General features: G+C 35.5%; 1 protein-coding gene and 1 pseudogene across 1 annotated transcript; both read left to right on the top strand.

Moving 5' to 3' along the window:
• Positions 1-15,056, top strand: part of LOC111374038 — a 17,760-nt pseudogene extending 2,704 nt beyond the window's left edge.
• A 3,837-nt stretch (positions 15,057-18,893) lies between these two features.
• LOC111367382 (monothiol glutaredoxin-S2-like) lies at positions 18,894-19,484 on the top strand. The gene has a single exon (XM_022988224.1). The coding sequence runs from the start codon at positions 18,994-18,996 to the stop codon at positions 19,300-19,302; it is 309 nt and encodes a 102-aa protein (XP_022843992.1). The 5' UTR covers positions 18,894-18,993; the 3' UTR covers positions 19,303-19,484.

Genomic DNA, 19,484 nt, shown 5'->3' with positions numbered 1-19,484 from the left:
CAACGAAGAGGTTATCGAAAACGATAAGATATTGATGGTTTTTGTGATGATTATAGTTATGTTGAAGAGTTCCCGAACATTAAATTATGCTTGGGATTGGTTAAAGTCTAGTTGACAAATCTAGATTCCTCAAATTAGTTTCTTGTCCCTTTCTTTTACATCTATCTCATGTCCTAGTTCTCTCCTCTATCTTCGGGTATACAAGTGGATATGGCTTAACTTTTTCATACTATGAAAAATATCGCTCTAATATGAGGAATAATTTGATGATTTGATCAATAAAACGACAAATTCGAAAACAATATAGCATAATGTTATCATAATAGTTTTATTATGCTAATTAACTATCAATTATTTATTAGCTAATTGAATATCTTGACTTTTTTACTTCATTTAGGCATGGGTGTATCCATCAAGATGAAGACGTGAAGCAAGAAAGAAGCGAGAAAAAGAAAGAATCAACAAAGCCGATATTTCCGTATTTATTTCACATTTGACAAATATTAAAATAAGTAAAAGTTATATTAATGATCTTTTTTATTTAATAAAAACTTAATCTGTATATAACTATGAGCTTATTATTATTTTTTTTTTTTTGAATTTAAATTCATTTATTTGCTTATGGGTAAACCTTTTAAGTTGAGTAAGAAATGCTCTTAAACGATATTTCACCATTATGTGAAAAGGAAGTTGAAATTTAATTTATGGGTCATGATCATCTTCAATGTATTCTATGGATTGCAATCTTTGTGACATTTAAATAAATTGGTTTTCAATCAATGTGGCATAGATGTCAATAAATAGATGGTCAGGATTAGAAATGATCTCGAATGCGTCTCATCGATATTCCAATATTTTCACCTTTGTGTCTTTTATTAACAATAAAATAGAGTAAAAGAAAAAAAAAACTCCAATATTCTAAATAAAGAGACAAAATTAATTAAATTGCTAAGTTACAATGTCTAATAGAGAAATTTTTTTGGTTTTAGGTGGCCATGAAGAAATATTATATGAAATTGGATGGTCATGGTGACACTAAATATAAAGTTGAATCATCATAGTGAAATAAAATCAAATTGGATGGCCATGGTGACACTAAATTTAAAGTTAGGTGCCCATTGATGAATTTAACCTGCAGACTGATAATTCCACAACTGTTTTTATGTCACTTCGCTATTTGTAACGTGTTTTGATACATATGTCTTAGTACATATTATTTTCATGAATTCTCATTTATAAATGTTGTTTTGTATATAAATATATTATCTTATTTACTATTTGTAACAATTTCTTTATCATAAGGTTTGGTGACAGATGTTCATCGTCTCAATTATATAAAAAGTCAAAGAGTATTATCTTAGTTGTTATATTCAATAAAAAGGATTGAATAACAATGAATAGAAAAAACGTACGCTGAATCACACACAATATACTCTATAATTTTTTTTTCGATATAGACGAGACACGTTTAAAAGATCAACGAAGAGGTTATCGAAAACGATAAGATATTGATGGTTTTTGTGATGATTATAGTTATATTGAAGAGTTCCTAAAAATTAAATTATGCTTGGGATTGGTTAAAGTCTAGTTGACAAGTTTAGATTCCTCAAATTAGTTTCTTGTCCCTTTCTTTTACATCTATCTCATATCCTAATTCTCTCCTCTATCTTCGGGTATACAAGTGGGAAATTAATTAAGGGTTAAAAAAAAAAAAATGGAAAGTTATGTATGGCTTAACCTTTTCATACTATGTAAAATGTCGCTCTAATATGAGTAATAATTTGATGATTTGATCAATAAAAGATAAATTCGAAAACAATTTAGCATAATGTTATCAAAATAGTATTATTATGCGAATTAACTATCAATTATTTATTAGCTAATTGAATATCTTGACTTTTTTACTTCATTTAGGCATGGGTGTATCCATCAAGATGAAGACGTGAAGCAAGAAAGAAGAGAGAAAAAGAAAGAATCAACAAAGCTGATATTTCCGTATTTATTTCACATTTGACAAAGTTTAAAATAAGTAAAAGTCATATTAATGATTGTTTTTATTTAATAAAAAATTAATCTGTATATAACTACGAGTTTGTTATTTATTTATTATTATTATTATTTGAATTTAAATGAACTTATCTGCTTATAGGTAAACCTTTTAAGTTGAGCAAGAGATGCTCTTAAACGACATTTTACCATTATGTGAAAAGGAAGTTGAAAATTTAATTTATGGATCATGATCATCTTCAATGTATTCTGTGGATTGTAATCTTTGTGACATTTAAATAAATTGGTTTTGAATTGACGTGGCATAAATGTCAATAAATAGATGGTCATGTTTAGAAATAATCTCGAATGCATCTCATCGATATTCCAATATTTTCACCTTTGTGTCTTTTATTAACAATAAAATAGAGTAAAAGAAAAAAAAAAACTCCAATATTCTAAATAAAGAGACATAATAAAATTAAATTGCTAAGTTATGAGGCTCTACATCTATGATCTATACTTCCGTATATACATTGTCTACTTTTTGTCTGTTGTTAGCTTGATGGAGTCCTTTTTCATCTTATATTGGAGAAGTTTTTAACATCATTTACTTTCACTTATGTAACAATTTTTTTTAATCAATTCATGATTACGTTAAAGATACCCAGAGATTAGATGTCATAGAGTTCAATTCCCATTCTCAACCCATGACCAATATGAGCTCGAAAATTCCTTCTTCTCCGCCGATCTTAGGTCTTATTTTAACCTCAAAATTCTTCAATAATTCATGTCAAGCTTGTCCATTCCGAAAAAAGGGTCTTTCTCTCATTTCGTAAAGATAAAGATTCCCCAACATAAGATCAGACTAAATTTTGTCGAAATTTAAAAAAAATATTGTCACCTTCTAATTATTTTATAACATCTTGTTAAGAAATTGTCCCAAAATCTAGTTTAAAGTTACTCAAGGAAGCCCAAATATTTATGAACCCTAGCCACCAATTTCCATTAAATTAACTATGAATATTGAAAGGCCCATAATCTCAGTTTATTTTTGCCATTATAACCAAAGCTAATACACGATCACTCAGTTCCGCCCTTTCTGGGATTTGTTTGTTTTGACCACCTTAGATAGCAAGCATATGATTATGTGGTTCCATCCATGATAATGGACGGTATTATATAAGATAACATAAAAAATTCGAACACTATCCTGTTTTGCACATAAAACGCGCCTTTCATGATGTCCCTCCTGGCAAACAAGAACTCGGAGCATATTCAGGGCTCTATATTATGAGCATGTTTGGGAGTGATTTTGAGAATTGATTTTTTGATCGTTTGGAGAAAAGTAGGGTCCACTTGTGAGAGAAGAAGTCAAATATGACGGCTTGAAATAGTGAAATAACGGTCAAAAATTCAAAAATTTCAAGGAAAAAATCACTCCCAAACAGGCTCTATATGTTTAAATTTGGGTAGCGTCGTAGCGACAATACTAATATCATTCCTTAGTCACACCGTACTAAATTAATTCACGGCCACACAATAAGATGAGTTTAGACCATATTTTTCGTTACGAATAAATAAGCCTTTGTTTGAGCCCCATTTTTTGGGGAAAAAATATATTTTTAGACAGTATTTTGACATCATTTCAACAATACATTCTTCAATGAAATAATATCACACGTAAATTCAAAATTTTTCCTTATTTTTTAACCAAATATTTCTCATCAATGCACTATTCAAAAATGCATTCCCCCAAAATGGGGCTCAAACGAACTACGTTGGTTTAAAATAAAAATAAAAAAAAAAGAATTCACATAGTAAATTTACTTTTCTTTATTAATCAAAAGTTAAAATAAGCAGATTTCTTCTTTTCACGTGAGAGTTACTTTAAAAGAGAGAGAGAGAGAGTTGAAAATGTAAGGGCCTGTTCTCTTTGTCGTTTTCAAGCCGTTTTCTGTTTTCGATTTTTCAAAACGGTGAAAACGCGTTCTTCTTCTCATTTTCGAAAATGAATTTTGCAAAACAAAAAAAAAAGATTGCAAAGAAAATAGAAAATGCTGAAAAAGTCATTTTGAGTACAAAACAACGTAACAACTCAAAACACGCGAAACAACCCAATTAAAAATCAAACCACTTCTCTCTCTCTCTCTCTCTCGCGTATCTTCTCTCTCTCTCTCTCTCGCGTATGCTCTAGGGTTCACACCGCTCCACTCTCTTCGGCAGCTCCCGTGAAGATCTCGAGCGTCACCGTCGAATAGAGAAAATCGACAGTGAAGAGAAGCATCCTTTCTCTCAATTTCACGGTTCCAAAACCATTTTCCAAGATATCCCTCACCNAGATTTCACAAGCCAAAACCTTCACCTTGAAGCTCTGATACCAATTGTTGCGGAAACTCTCTCAAAAGGATCTTCAAACGGTGGTTTTCCAGGCTCATTCCAACGTACCTTTCTTTACCAACAACCAATCCAAAACGGCTTCAAACCACAACCAAATTGATTCACCTTGGTTGCTATGCAATCTTACCCACGTAGGACAAGAAAGGATGATGATTTATCGCCACAAAGGCTAAGAGAAGACACCACAAAGGTATACTATGAAAGAACCACCAATCGCACACATTATACCAGCGTTCTGGATACTTCTGTACACCTTTTTTCTCACACAAAAGGGGACAGCCGGGATTCTCTTGTTTCTTCTCTCAAAATCACGCAATCATCGTATGAAAGTGGCTAGGGTTATAACCAAATATATACTCTAGGGTTAGGCTTTAAGTTGGGCCAATAAAGGGGTAAACGAGCCAAGATTCAAGCCATCCATAAGGAATACAATTGGGTCGGGTGTAGCTCATGGACTTGGTTGTTGGACTTATTTCATTCATCGGCCTATGCCTATGAAATAATATTAACCCACATTAACATCATAGCTCGAGATTTATTGGGTATCAAAAACCCAACAAAGAGAAAAGCCTTTTAGTACTAATATGGATATTTTTCTCCTTGTCTTAATTTCCCCATAGCCAATTCACTTCTTTGTTCTCCTTGAATGCCTAATTTCCCAGAAATATATACGAGAGGAGTTGCTTGTTGCTTGTTGCTAGAAAGTTTGATGTATTTGTTACAAGTTTTGAAATGGCCATCAAAGAAAAGTCTGCATTACGCTGATTTAGCTGGCGATATATCATCATTGATGAAGCTTATCGAATTAAGAATGAAAATTCTTTGCTCTCAAAAACAATGAGATTTTACAACACTAATTACCGACTTCTCATTACAGGATCTCCACTTCAGGTAATCTTGCTGGCTTGCTAGCTTTCTGATTCCTTGGTGAAGTTGCATCTTTTGCACTCTGTACTTTGTACTTCTAAATTGAAAGTACAGTTTGTGAACTATCAGATGACCGTGTGAATGTGATAAGTTGAACTTATAATATATCTGCCCAGAGTGAGTGCCATCTAGTGCATTCTTCTATGTTCTATATCTTTTGAAACTTCATAGACTTACCTTTTCGATTAATACAATTCCAGGAAAGAACTCTTAGGTCTTTGATATGAGCTACTGTACTAGCATAGCTTTGCTTGATTTTTGTATGAAGAATTCATTTATAATGTAAGAGGAGCAGGGGAAACTGTAACCCTCTTAATCTTGCAATGTGATTCTGTTATGTATTACTTTATGGATATTGGCGGTGATTTATCATATTTTCATGAGCATTTATTTTGTCATACTTGTTATGTTGCACCACTATTTAATACGAGTCAGACATCAATAGTTTACTATGTTTCCGTTGTCTGGTTACTTATCATTTTTAGAAGCATTTGCTATGCTTCCTATAATTGTTTATTTTTTGTAATTTGTATTTATTTTTTGCAGCAACTTCTCTTCTTGTGCAGAATAATCTTCACGAACTATGGTCTCTTCTGAACTTTTTGCTAGATTTTTAGCTCAGCTGCAACTTTCGATGAATGGTTCCAAATCTCTGGGGAAAATGACCAGCAGGAAGTTGTCCAGTAGCTTCACAAGGTAACCTTAGTTACTTACTCTTCTATAATATATATGTCTCTCTTGGTGAAAAAGAGTTAGTATCAGTAACTGGAGCAATTGAAACTTCATAATAGTAGGCCACTATGGTAGCTTGATATGCCAGAAACTGCCGACTCCACTTCATATTACTTGGTGTATGCTAGATCCATAACATGTTAGAAATTCTTGCAGTACATTTTTAATCAGGGCTAGCGTTTCAAGTGGCATATTCTATCTACCATTTTAATCAAAATGAGTAACTAACCGAGTAAAGGGTCCTGTTTTGCTCGCTGTTGTGCCTTTATTTGTCTAATCTTGAATTGATGTTATGGTCTCATTGGCAGCAATCATTTGATAAGCAGCCTGGAACTTTTTGTGTTAGGACTTAAAACATAAATTTATTAGATGTCCAAATGTGTTACTTGTGCTTGAGTAACAGTCTATTTACACATCTTTAATTTGATTTGTCATTCTGTCTGCAACATAAGGTTCTGCTACCCTTCCTTCTAAGAAGGTTGAAATCTGATGTGGAGAAAGGTTTGCTGCCCAAGAAGGAGACAATTCTTAAAGTTGGCATGTCTCGGATGCAGAAGTAATACTAAAGGGCTTTGCTGCAGAAAGATCTTGAGGTTGTAAATGCTGGTGGAGAACGGAAACGTCTTCTGAATATCGCTAAGTAGCTTCGTAAATGTTGTGACCATCCATATCTATTTCAAGGTGCTGAACCAGGGCCACCTTATACAACTAGCTGGTATGGGCTCTTTTCCTTTTTGTTATCAACATTGTAGTTGATTGGAGTTACACGTGATTCCTAGATCTCTTTAATGAACTGAATTCTTTAATTGCAGGCAAAATGGTTCTTCTTGGCAAGTTGCATCCAAAATTAAAGGAGCCTGATTCTAGGGTCTTGATATTCTCGCAGGTTCATTTCTTTTCCTTCTGACTTATAACTTCTAGTCTTCACTTCCATCTGTCTTATTGTACTTTACATGTTTGAAAATATTTTGAAGTTATTCTTTTGTAAAAGGTTTTTTGATATGGGTTTCCTTGTTTCTTTGATTTCACTTTCGATTGCGTTTGACGAATTCATTTTGGTTTTGTAAATAGATGACATAGCTACTGGACATTCTTGAAGACTACCTGATGTTCCATGAACATCTTTATTGCCGAAATGATGGAAATACTGGGAGAGAAGATCGTGATGCTTCTATTGAAGTCTTCAACAAACCAGGAAGCGAGAAATTTGTCTTTCTACTGTCTACAAGAGCAGGTGGTCTTGGTATCAACCTTGCTACTGCAGATGTTGTCATTCTTTATGACAATGACTGGCGAGGAATTGCTGCATTTGTTGTTTGATGATGCATGAATTGTTGCTTTTGTTGTTTGATAATGCATTAAGGCTATAATTCAACATCTAAATGTTCCGAATCTTGGCTTCATTGAATTGCAGGAATCCTCAAGTGGATTTGCAGGCTCAGGACCGTGCTCATAGAATTGGGCAGAAGAAGGAAGTCCAAGTTTTCTGGTTCTGCACCAAGGTTTGGTTTTTCAGTGTCATGATTGTATTGCAATTTGGCTTCCTGGAGACATGATGTACTGATGTGCCTTGCTAAATCAATCATCTGCAGTATACTATTGAGGAAAAAGTTATTGAAAGGGCTTATAAAAAACTTGCATCCAGGATGAGCTGCTGCAAATGGTCAGATTTGGTGCTGAAAAGGTTTTCAGTTGCAAAGATAGCACTATCGCAGATGAAGTATGCTCTTCTCTTTGTTACACGGACACTTCAATTAGGATAGCGTGTCCTATTTAACACGTGTCAATATCGACATTCCTCGGACACTCTACTATAAACATTTTCATTCTTTATTAAAAACATTTTATAAGTTTAACTCAAAGTTATTAGTAAATAACAAAAATGTACTCATATTTAAAAGATTTCAACAAAAAACTTAATAACAAGTATAAAGCTAAATTTATACTATATAAATAAAGATTTTTAAAGAATTTAATCAACGTGTCGATGATGTGTTGTGTTGGTACTTTTTGAAAAAATCATGTGTCGATGTATCCGACACGTATGACGTATAGTCTCTTTTTTTATTGACTTCACTAATTAACGTATTCGATTTTTTTTAGATTCGTCAACTGCTGTTAGCTTGTGCAACTAATAATATTTATTGGATTTTCTGCAGCTGCTGATTTGTATGATTTTGATGATGAGAAGGTAGAGTTAATTAATTTTGCTCATCGTTGTCTAATATGGCTTCTTTTTCTATTTCATTGGTATAATTTCTTAATTTTCTTTTTTTCTTGGTTTATAAAGGATGAGAACAAGTTAGATTTCAAAAAAATTGTCAATGATAATTGGATTGAACCATCCAAATGAGAACGGAAGCGCAAGTAAGTTTCTTCAATTGCTGACGCTGTGTGTATATATATCAAGTGTTTGTTGTCTAGACAATAAAACAGTTTAGTATGTCATTAGTTACTCGGAGTCCAAATACTTAAAGAAAACAATGCGCCAAAGGGGCACTACAAGGGCGAAATAGCATTGAATTCTCCGCATGCCTTAATTGTAATCATCTTTTTGATTTCTTGTTTACTTAATACTTTTTCATTGACTATTTTTGCATCTTGAAACGTATTGTCTTTGTCAGTCACGACTTTCAATTTTCCAATAATCAGCGTCTTAGTGAGCTGTGTTAAGGAATATTGAATCAATGGTTACATGAAATCAGGAATACTTCACTAAATTGGACAGTCAGCCATAAATTGCTTACCCATTCATTGCCATTTATTTAGATACGTAAATATGTAAACTATTTAAATAGACTACTGCCTTGTATGTATATATATATACTCATGGCAGGGAAAGATGAAAACCAAAACCCAGCCAAGCCAGCAACCGACAGTTTTGATGATACAAATAATCCCTTTTATCTCCATCATTTTGAGCAACCTGGTCTTGTGCTTGTCACGCAACCGCTTATTGAAGAAAACTATAGCACGTGGAGTCGTGCCATGCTGATGGCTCTCAGCATTAAAAAAAAAAGAAGGCTTCGTTGATGGCACTATTAAACAGTCGTTGGAAACCACAGCCTTAGAACTCCATCAATGGAGGCGCTGCAACAACCTCGTAAAAGCATGGCTTTTAAATTCAATCTCACAGGATATTAGAGCAAGTATAATATACTATCAAAATGCTCATGAAATCTGGGATGATTTAAAGGATCGATTTTCACAAACTGATAGTGTTCACTTGTTTCATATTGAGAGGCCATCCATAATTGCAAACAGGACAACCTGACTATTGGAGCTTATAACACCAAGCTCAAAGGTCTATGGGATGAACGTGATGCACTATATTGTATCCCAACATGCACCTGTGGCGCCATGAAAGAGGTTCTACAGTTCCAACAAAATCAAAAGACCATGAAATTCCTCATGGCACTTAATGAAGTTTACGCTGCCGTTCATGGTCAGATTCTGCTCATGGATCCGCTTCCTATTGTCAACAAGGCATATTTCCCTATTCTCTAGGATGAAAAACAGTGAGGAATGTCTAAGGGAGGTACAACGATGGTCAAAGCTTCAGCCTTTGCTGTGAAGAACAACTCACGAAATTTTGAGAGGACTTTTACATCCAAAACTCCTCATCAAAAGTGTAGAATCTATGATAAAATTGGACACAACTCAGAGGCACGTTGAGCACATCTCAAATGTGATTATTGCGGCTAGCAAGGACACACCATCGATGTATGTTGAAAGCTACAGAGGACAAACTTTGCAGGTAACAAACATAATCAGGGAGAGCGCAGGAACCCTTCCCATAAGGTCAATCATGCAGATGCCAATATGCCACTCACCATCACAGCAGAACAATATCAGAATCTTATGTCATTACTTATTGAGAAAAAGCCTAATTCAATGGCTAATCACGTTGGTAATACATCTGCCATAAGCGACCTCTTAGGTACAATTTTTTGTGCTTCCGTTAATGAGAAAGAAATATGCTGGATACTTGACACAGGAGCCACAAACCACATGGTTTACTCTACTGATTTATTAACTACAAATTGTCGTGTCACGAATCGAACTGTGCATCTGCCCAATGGAACCACTGTTGCAGTCACACACACAGGCAGCATTCATTTTGCTAATTTCATCTTGCATGATGTGCTATGTGTTCCTTCTTTTAAGTTGAAACTGATTTCCATTAGTAAGCTCGTTCATAATTCCCATTACCTTGCCATATTCTCTAATGGTACTTGTATGCTACAGGACCAACGATCGGGGAAGATGATTGGGACGGGAATTGAACGAAGAGGACTCTACTACCTTGACACTCCTCAGAGAGCCAAATGCAATGTAGTTACCTCATCAACTCCTTGTTCTTCGAGACTTTGGCATCAACGCCTTGGTCATCTATCAAACAAGGCCTTTCGTTTACTTTCCCATTTAATTACAAACATCAAATTTTGTAGCATTTCTAGTTGTTTAATTTGTCCATTAGCTAAACAAACTCGATCTCCATTCCCATTAAGTTCCATTCGTACTAAAGTACCGTTTGAATTAATTCATGTTGACATATGGGGAGGATATCATGTCCTTTCCATTACCGGGGCACGGTATATTCTTACAATTGTTGATGATTATACTCGTTGCACATGGATTTATTTGATGCATCATAAGTCAGAAGCTTCAACATATATCACCACATTCATTAACCTTGCCGAAACACAATTTTCCTTGAAAGTTAAGACTCTTCGCACTGATAATGGACCTGAATTTACAATGAAAAAAATTCTATTTAGACAAATGTATAATTCATCAAACTAGTTGTGTTTCCACTCAACAACAAAATGGAATTGCCGAAAGAAAACACCGACACCTCCTCAACATAGCCCGAGCCTTGTTATTCCAGGCCAATCTACCTAAGAAATTTTGGGGAGATGCCATCTTGACTGCTACCTACCTGATTAACCGAACTCCCACACCCCTACTTCAAGGAAAAACACCTTTCGAAATGCTTTTTCACAAACAACCCACATATGATCATTTGCGAGTGTTTGGTTGCTTGTGTTTTGCCTCCACACATCACCATCGTCTCACCAAATTTGATGCTAGAGCCACCCGATGTCTTTTCTTGGGTTATCCATATGCACAAAAAGGATACAAAGTTTATGACCTCTCAACTGGTAGAACCTTTGTTTCACATGATGTCATTTTCCACAAAGATATTTTTCCTTCACCATCTTCCACTGCAAACACACCTCCAGTGCTTCACTTATCACCACATGATGATAACAATCTTATCCCACATTTACCTACAAATACTGAAGTGGCCACACCAAACCATCACCCTCAAGAAGAACCTTCTTCTCCTAGCGAAGCCTCCCCTCCAGTCACTTCTTCACCTACAACCTCTTCATTCAATGATCAACCTAGTCCACCATCCTCTTCGAATCCACAAATCTCTCTATCGCGGCCGACACGTTCTACAACAACACTTGGCTATCTCCGTGAGTATCATGTTGGTATTTCTCTTCCTTCAAGAACTGTCCCAGCACCTAACTCGAACTTGGTTGAAGCTACAGGTATCAACTACCCCCTATTTAATGTTCTTTCTTATGAACGGTTATCTCCCGAACATCGTGTCTTCACCATTACCCTTTCAGTCAATAAAGAACCATCATCATTTGCTCAAGCAGTTTGTGATCTGAAATGGCGTCTTGCAATGCGCCAGGAACTTGATGCTCTAAAAAATAATGGCACATGGTCTCTTCAGCCGTTACCTCCAAGAAAAAGGCCAATTGGATGCAAATGGGTATACAAGATCAAACTCAAACCCGATGGTACTGTTGAGCGCTACAAAGCCAGATTGGTAGCAAGGGATACAACCAAGTTGAAGGTCTAGACTATTAGGAGACCTTTGCTCTTGTTGTAAAGCTTGTAACAGTTCGTCTTCTCCTTGCCGTGGCTTCAACCCAACATTGGCATCTTCATCAGCTCGACGTCAATAATGCCTTTTTACATGGAGACCTTGATGAAGACGTTTTCGTGTCTTTACCTCCTGGATTCGGACGAAAGGGGGAGACACGAGTTTGCAAACTTCACAAATCATTATATGGCCTCAAACAATCTTCACGTCAATGGTTCATTAAACTTTCTACTTCTTTGAAGGAAGCTAATTACAAGCAATCAAAGGCAAATTATTCATTGTTCGTCCGATCCTAGAATGGTAAATTCACCGCTCTTATCATTTATGTTGATGACATCATTTTAGCAGGAAACAATCTTCAAGATATTGAAGACACCTAGATGTTATTGGAGAATCAATTCAAACTCAAGGATCTTGGACATTTGAAGTACTTTCTAGGAATTGAGGTTGCGAGGTCTAGCAAAGGTATTACCCTTTCACAACGAAAATATGCTCTCGAGATTCTAGAAGATGTTGGATACCTTGGCGTAAAACCAACTTCTTTTCCCATGGAATAAAACTTAACTCTCAGTAAGTCTGAAGGCGACTACATTTGTGATCCATCTTCATACAGAAGACTTGTTGGGCGGTTAATTTATTTGACCATCACACGACCTGACTTAACGTATGCAGTCCATGTTCTAAGTCAATTTATGGACAAGCCATGAGTACCACATCTAGAAGCAGCCCATCGTGTCTTGCGATATGTGAAACAAACGCCAGGACAAGGAATATTTTTTCCTATAGAAAGTTCAATCCAACTGAACACCTTTTGTGATGCAGATTGGGCTAGGTGCCCTGACACTTGACGATCAATTACAGGGTATTGTATCCTTCTAGGCAGTTCACTAATTTCCTAGAAAACCACAAAGCAAACGACAGTATCACGGTCCAGTGCAGAGGCATAATACCGATCAATGGCAGCAACTTGTTGTGAAATTACTTGGTTAAAAACAATTCTACAAGATTTGGGCATGAAACATCCACATTATGTTAATCTATATTGTGATAACAAGGCAGCACTCCATATTGCTTCAAACCCAGTGTACCATGAACGAACAAAGCATATAGAAATTGATTGTCACCTCATACGAGAAAAAGTTCAAGAAGGAGTGACCAAGATGACTCATGTGCACACATCAGACCAGCCAGCAGACATTTATACAAAGCCATTGAGCTCTTCGCAATTCTTGACTCTACTCAACAAGTTAGGAATTATTAACATACATTCCAAACTTGGGAATTATTAACATACATTCCAAACTTGAGGGGGAGTGTTAAGGAATATTGAATCAATGGTTGCATGAAATCAGGAATACTCCACTAAATTGGACAGTCAGCCATGAATTGTTTCCCCATTCACTGCCATTTATTTAGACACGTAAATATGTAAACTACTTAAATAGACTACTGCCTTATATATATATATATATATGTTCTTAATGCCATCAGAAAACATATACAGAAATTCATCAACCTTTTCAAGCTGCATAAGAAAGAAGTGTACTATCTCATGGTGCGTAATATCTTGGGCTTCTTTTCGATTCTTTGTGTATGCATCAATTGTAAGGTTCTGTTATTACATTGTCATCATTTCAACATGCAAATAAGAGGAATCAAATTAAAGATACAACTGAGTGGGAGGAACCTGAAGGTTTGTTATCTTTTTTCGTCAAGAATTCATATTATTGGTTGTTGGTTTCCTATTGGACATGGTCTTGATGTGCTATTTTCTCTAGACTCGGGAAAGCCATTGACTGCAGAAGATCAGGAAGAGAAGGAGCAAATGCTTGAAGAAGTGAGTAGTTTTTCCTAATATGTGCTGTGGGAATTTGAAATCTTTGTCTTTGCTTTACCTGGTAAATTTTGGTGCATGTAGGGATTCTCAACATGGAGCAGAAGGGATTTCAATACTTTTATTAGGGCTTGTGAAAAGTGGGGTCGGAATGATATTAAGAGTATTGCATCCGAGATGGAGGGGAAAACAGAGCAGGAAGTTGAAAGATATGCACAAGTTTTCGAGCAAAGATACAAAGAATTGAACGGTTAGGTGTAATTTATTAGTGCTTAGTTTTTCTTTTTGAATAAGATTCTAGACACAACTCGATATTGGATGTATTTAGGCTCTCTTAGCGGTTGAAATTAAGTATAATATTTTAATTTTTGGCAAATGTGATATTTCCAGATTATGACAGGATTATTAAGAATATTGAAAGAAGAAAGGCTACAATATCAAGGAGAGATGATATCATGAAAGCAATTGGGAAGAAATTGGATCGCTACAAGAATCCATGGCTCGAGTTAAGGATCCAGTGCGGCCAGAACAAAGGGAAGTTATACAATGAAGAATGTGACCGTTTCATGGTGAGACTTCCAATCATTTTAAGCTCCGATTTCTGTCTCGAGTCTGTCTCGTATTCTCTTTTACTGGATCCTTCCACAAATATGCATGGTTCACAAGCTTGGGTATGGTAACTGGGACGAGCTGAAGACAGCCCTCTGTACGTCACCCTTGTTTCGATTTGATTGGTTTGTAAAGTCATGTACAACTCAAGAACTTGCAAGGAGATGTGATATACTGATTCGGTTGGTGGAAAGGGAAAACCAAGAATAAGATTAGAGGGAGAGACAGGCTCGTAAAGAGAAGAAACTAGCAAAGGTTCATCAATCATCTTTCACGAGTAAAAAGTTCACTTATTATGTAGACATAAGTTTTAACATAGCCAAACTTACAAATAAGTTTTAAAATAGCCAAAACTACTCACTCTTGCCTTTGGAAGCCAGTGCTTGGCCTCCCTGTGTTGTCTTAGCTCATAACCTTTATCATTTTTATTCCTTAATAGAATATGACACCATCCAAACGTGAGATGGCTAGACAAGTTGCTGAGAGCCCTCCCACACAGAAGAAGCGCAAGCAATTATTGATGGATGATTATATGAACTCAGTACGTGGTTCTCATTCGTTTGCCTATGTCATCTTATTTTCTCAGAATTTGCTTCTATAACATTGTACATGTGATTAAACGAGAGCTATGATCTTTGGCAGGGAAAGAAAAGGAAATGATGTTGACTGATTGGGGCGACCCAAAGAGTCGAGTATTTTTGCCATATCAGAATTTCCTAGTTGGGGCATTGGATCCCTGTTTAGGATTATTTTGGCGGAAGCTACTTCTTGAAGCGAGTAATGTTGTACTATATCTAGATTGCTAATTAGAGTTGAGCTGTATAAATCTGATGCACACAGATTGTAATGATCTTGCTATGTACTTGCAATGATTCCAAAAATTATGTGTTTAGCAGTAAGCAACCTTTGGTTCTACACACCATCTCAGCCAGCACTGGGGGTGGGTAAGAATTGGTTCGTGTAATAGGAACAAAATTCGGACATCTTCCTGAAAATCTCTCATATACATACAATAAGATGCTGCATAGATCATTTCTTTAATGGGTTAACAATAATTGCCCAAAAGGACTAACCCCTTTCCATTCTTCTCAATTAAACATTATTTTGCTGAATTATTCCGTCAATACTGAGCTACAAGAACGATTTGACATGGAATAAGGCCTTCCTCGCAAGAACAAGAAAATGGCTAGTACAAGATAGTGCATGTCATAAGAGAATGGTTATTCTTATGTACTGTTTGCGATAAGGATGGTAAGGCAACTTTGCAATCAGAATAACATGTTGGAGTTTGATCAGATCTTTGTGCAACTACAAATTCATTAATTATCGAAGATCTAGCTATCCCACCAATTTCCAAACTAGCAATAAGTAAACATTCAACAACGAATTATCAATTTATACACCGGCTTATAAAGAAGATTGTGTATTCTTTAGTTAATATCGGAACTTCAAAATGGAAGGATGTAATCAGGATCAAGAGTCGCGCTACATGTACAGACGATGGTTTATAGATTCGGTACAAAAAAGACACGAGGGGTGGGATGGGCAGTTCATTTTTGGGGGGGGGGGGGAACACACATGGGCCAGCCCCATGTGAAGGGTCTGTATAGACCCTATAGAACAGTTCCCTGTACACAAGGAATTGCTCTCAGGACCAATCTCTCTGAGCATGAGAACCGAAATACAAGCATGTGAAGAACAATTCATACAGAACAAGCTTTTTTGTTAGGGTCGGTTGATATGAATTATTCTAGATGGATAGGGATTCGTACGAGTTATTCTAAACGAACAGGGTCTTTCTGTCCAGTCCCTCCATTGGCTGGGTCTGTCCTTCGTATTCTTGGTCTTGATTTCATCAATATATACATATAGTGTTAATTGTTCAACCTAGCTACCTTGAAGTCTAAAAGGTTAACTTATAAGCAATGAAGTTAATTTTAAAATAAATTGTTTTCATTAATTAAAGCGACAAATAAGTTACTTATTTTACGGACCCGACTTCATGTATAGGGCCAGGAGGGCATTGGCATCCCCCCAACCTATCACAAGGGGCCAGATGGCCCCCTGGCATGTCAGGGCCATCACGTTTATCTCTATTTTACTGTAAATAAAGGTTACTAATTTTAAACTTAACTTTGCAGTTTAAAACTAAGTAAAAAGTATTATATTTAAACACTTAAAATAAAAAATTACTTACAAGTAATATATACTGACTTTTGAGCTTAGTGAATACGGCTACAATATAATGCAAATTAATTAGCCTTGAGGTGCACACAAGCCAACATGTAAAAATACAGAAATTCGTTTGATAGCAAAAATAATTTAAGAGACACGTGTGAAATAACCTAATTGTTTTTTGGGTAAAAGGTTAATTTTTTTTTATTTTTTATTTTTTATCTTCTAAATTTTTGGAGAAGGTAATTATTGATCATGCGAATATTCTTTAGCCACAATAAAGATTTCTTGACAATTCTTTGGTGATTTTGTTTTAAAACTTGCTGTATAATAGAAAATAAGTTCATAGAATTCATGTGACACTCGATCCAAGTAAATTCATATGTCAATGTGTATAAATTTTTTGAATACATAATACGTTTCGCGAATCTTGTAAACTACTCTATACACAAACTCTGAAAAAAGGGAAATTGCTAAGAAAATTTATTTTTACCTTTTTGACATTTTTAAAATTAAATAATTGCTTAGGTTCAAGGATGACAAAAGAGTTCCATCTTGAGTTATTTTGAGGGCAATTATGGTACTATATATTGTTAGATGAAAGAAATATGTAAAGGAGTAATCCGAGCCTCGAGGCCTTAGGTTAAATTAGCTAGTGATTGAGCTGACTCTGAATAAAAGTATTAAGGTGGATTTTTATTTTGATCTAACTTTAGACTTTAGTACTTGTTAATCGGAGTTGCCAATATTTTCTAGGTCGACCACAACTTTTGTATAGTTGCAAAACCTTTATTCGACTCACGACTCTTCGAGGCAAAAAATTCTCAGATGCCAAAATTAAAGATAGGCCGGGCAAATGTAAGGAGATCTCAACAGGGAATCATAGTATTGCACAAAATCTTTATAAAGATTTTGGCAGGAAAAAAAAAATGGAAAAACAGGTGAAATTACTGAGACAACAAATCTGCATCAAATAGTATGCATAAAGCGTGTTTGTCCACTTGCCTCTTTGCAATATGTTCTTCTGCCTTTTTCATCTCTTTTCTTCTTTCAGAATTGGAATAATTACCATGAGAGAGAGAGAGAGAGAGAGAGAGAGAGAGACAGAGAGACCTCACAAAATCTAAAATTGATTCTTGTGATGCCAAGAACCGCCCTTGTTTTTGTTTATCTTTAGAAGTTGACATTCTTTTCTATGAAACACGCTTTTGCAGACGTGGTTCAACACTTTTATATTTGTTCATGAACGAGGATAAGAAAAACTCTAAACAAAATGGGAGACTGCAAAAGACTAACATGCATTCAATCTCGACTCCCAACAAATTAACAAGCTAGGTGACAACGCAAAAAATTACAAATTACTTAAACCGAAATTTCACATATATTTAAGGATTATGCCACTTTGTCTGAATGATTTTGACAAATGCAACGACAGAAGTATAGGTGATAGTAGATGTTGGATGAAACAGCACACTCAATAGCTCAATTATAGAATGCCGGGTGTCATTATGTCAACCTTTTTTCGAACATATCTGACATTGTAACATGATCGTACTTATAAAGTACGTATATTAACAAAGCATGCTCAAGTTTCAAAATTCATTTGCTATTACAAAGTCACAATTAATGTACATACAATGAAGAACACGACTCTTGGGATTATTTAGGGTCAGTTGAGGCACTTGCTTGCCCTATAGTTAAGGAAATGCCCTTTTGTGTACGGATACATCACATATACATTCGTACATGTACATATACATGTATGAATATCCACATACAAACCGTCTTTTCAATGTCTATCTAAAAAGATTAATCTTATCTAAATTATTATTTTCATATTTAAGCAACGTGCCTGCTTAATCGAGTTTTAGAATTTTAATCGACTTTTGAGCTTTGATAAAAAGAGCAGACTAGTATTTTGTGTCTTTGTGTTTAAGTCATGTGAGATTTTATTTATAAGCTTGTGAGTCATGAACATATATGAATGGTTGCAAAAATTCTGTGCCCTTTGCCTCTTGGCTTTTCCGTTGGAGAATTAGATGCGAATGTTGGTCCCAAATGGATAAATGCAACTTCCTTCTCTAACTCAACTTTATTAAAAATGAAAAAAAGAGAACCCAATCCTTAAAAGACAGAGAGCCGTATAAAGGACACGTCTCTATTTCCGGATGCAGAGATTTGTTATCGTCAACTTTCACTTTCAGTGAAAGAATCGAACGAGTAATCTAAAAAAAGAGAAATCTTAATTCCTCCAAATATTATCTATTGTACCACAATATTCCAGAACCATCCTTATTTTCTTATATAAATGTGACCATGAAATCTCCATTTTCGTCACACCAAACCCTAAATTCAACTTAATACACAATTTTTATTCACTCGTTTATTAAGTTTTTCGTCATTTTTGCTGCATTTTCTAGCAATGGAGAGTGTGAACAAAATGGTGGCAGAAAAACCAGTGGCGATCTTCAGCAAGAGTTCATGCTGCATGAGCCACTCGATCAAATCCCTCTTTACTGATTTTGGTGTTAATCCTGCAGTGTATGAACTTGATGAAATTCCAAGAGGTGGAGAGATTGAACAGGCTCTGTTAAGACTCGGTTGCAACCCGGCGGTCCCAGCGGTGTTCATTGGTGGCGAATTTGTGGGTGGATCCAATGAGATCATGAGTCTCCACCTCCGACGATCCTTAAAGCCAATGCTCAAAAGGGCTGGTGCATTATGGGTTTAAACCCTACTTCTTATATCTAAAACTATGACCAATGCATTTTTATTGCATTATGAATGGTAGAATTAGGATTAAATGTAATAATGTTATCCATAAATATATGGAGAGAGTGCCTGTGTGCTGCAGTTTTGCTAACAATATCAATGTTTTGACTAATAAAATAAACTCAAGTTTTGAATAATCAA

Source organism: Olea europaea, chromosome 2 (genome assembly GCF_002742605.1).
Source record: "Olea europaea var. sylvestris chromosome 2, O_europaea_v1, whole genome shotgun sequence".
Taxonomy (NCBI): domain Eukaryota; kingdom Viridiplantae; phylum Streptophyta; class Magnoliopsida; order Lamiales; family Oleaceae; genus Olea; species Olea europaea.
This window is presented reverse-complemented; position numbering and strand designations above follow the sequence as displayed.

Coding starts and splice junctions, on each gene's coding strand:
- LOC111367382 (XM_022988224.1), top strand. CDS start 18,994: ATGGAGAGTGTGAACAAAATGGTGGCAGAAAAACCAGTGGCGATCTTC.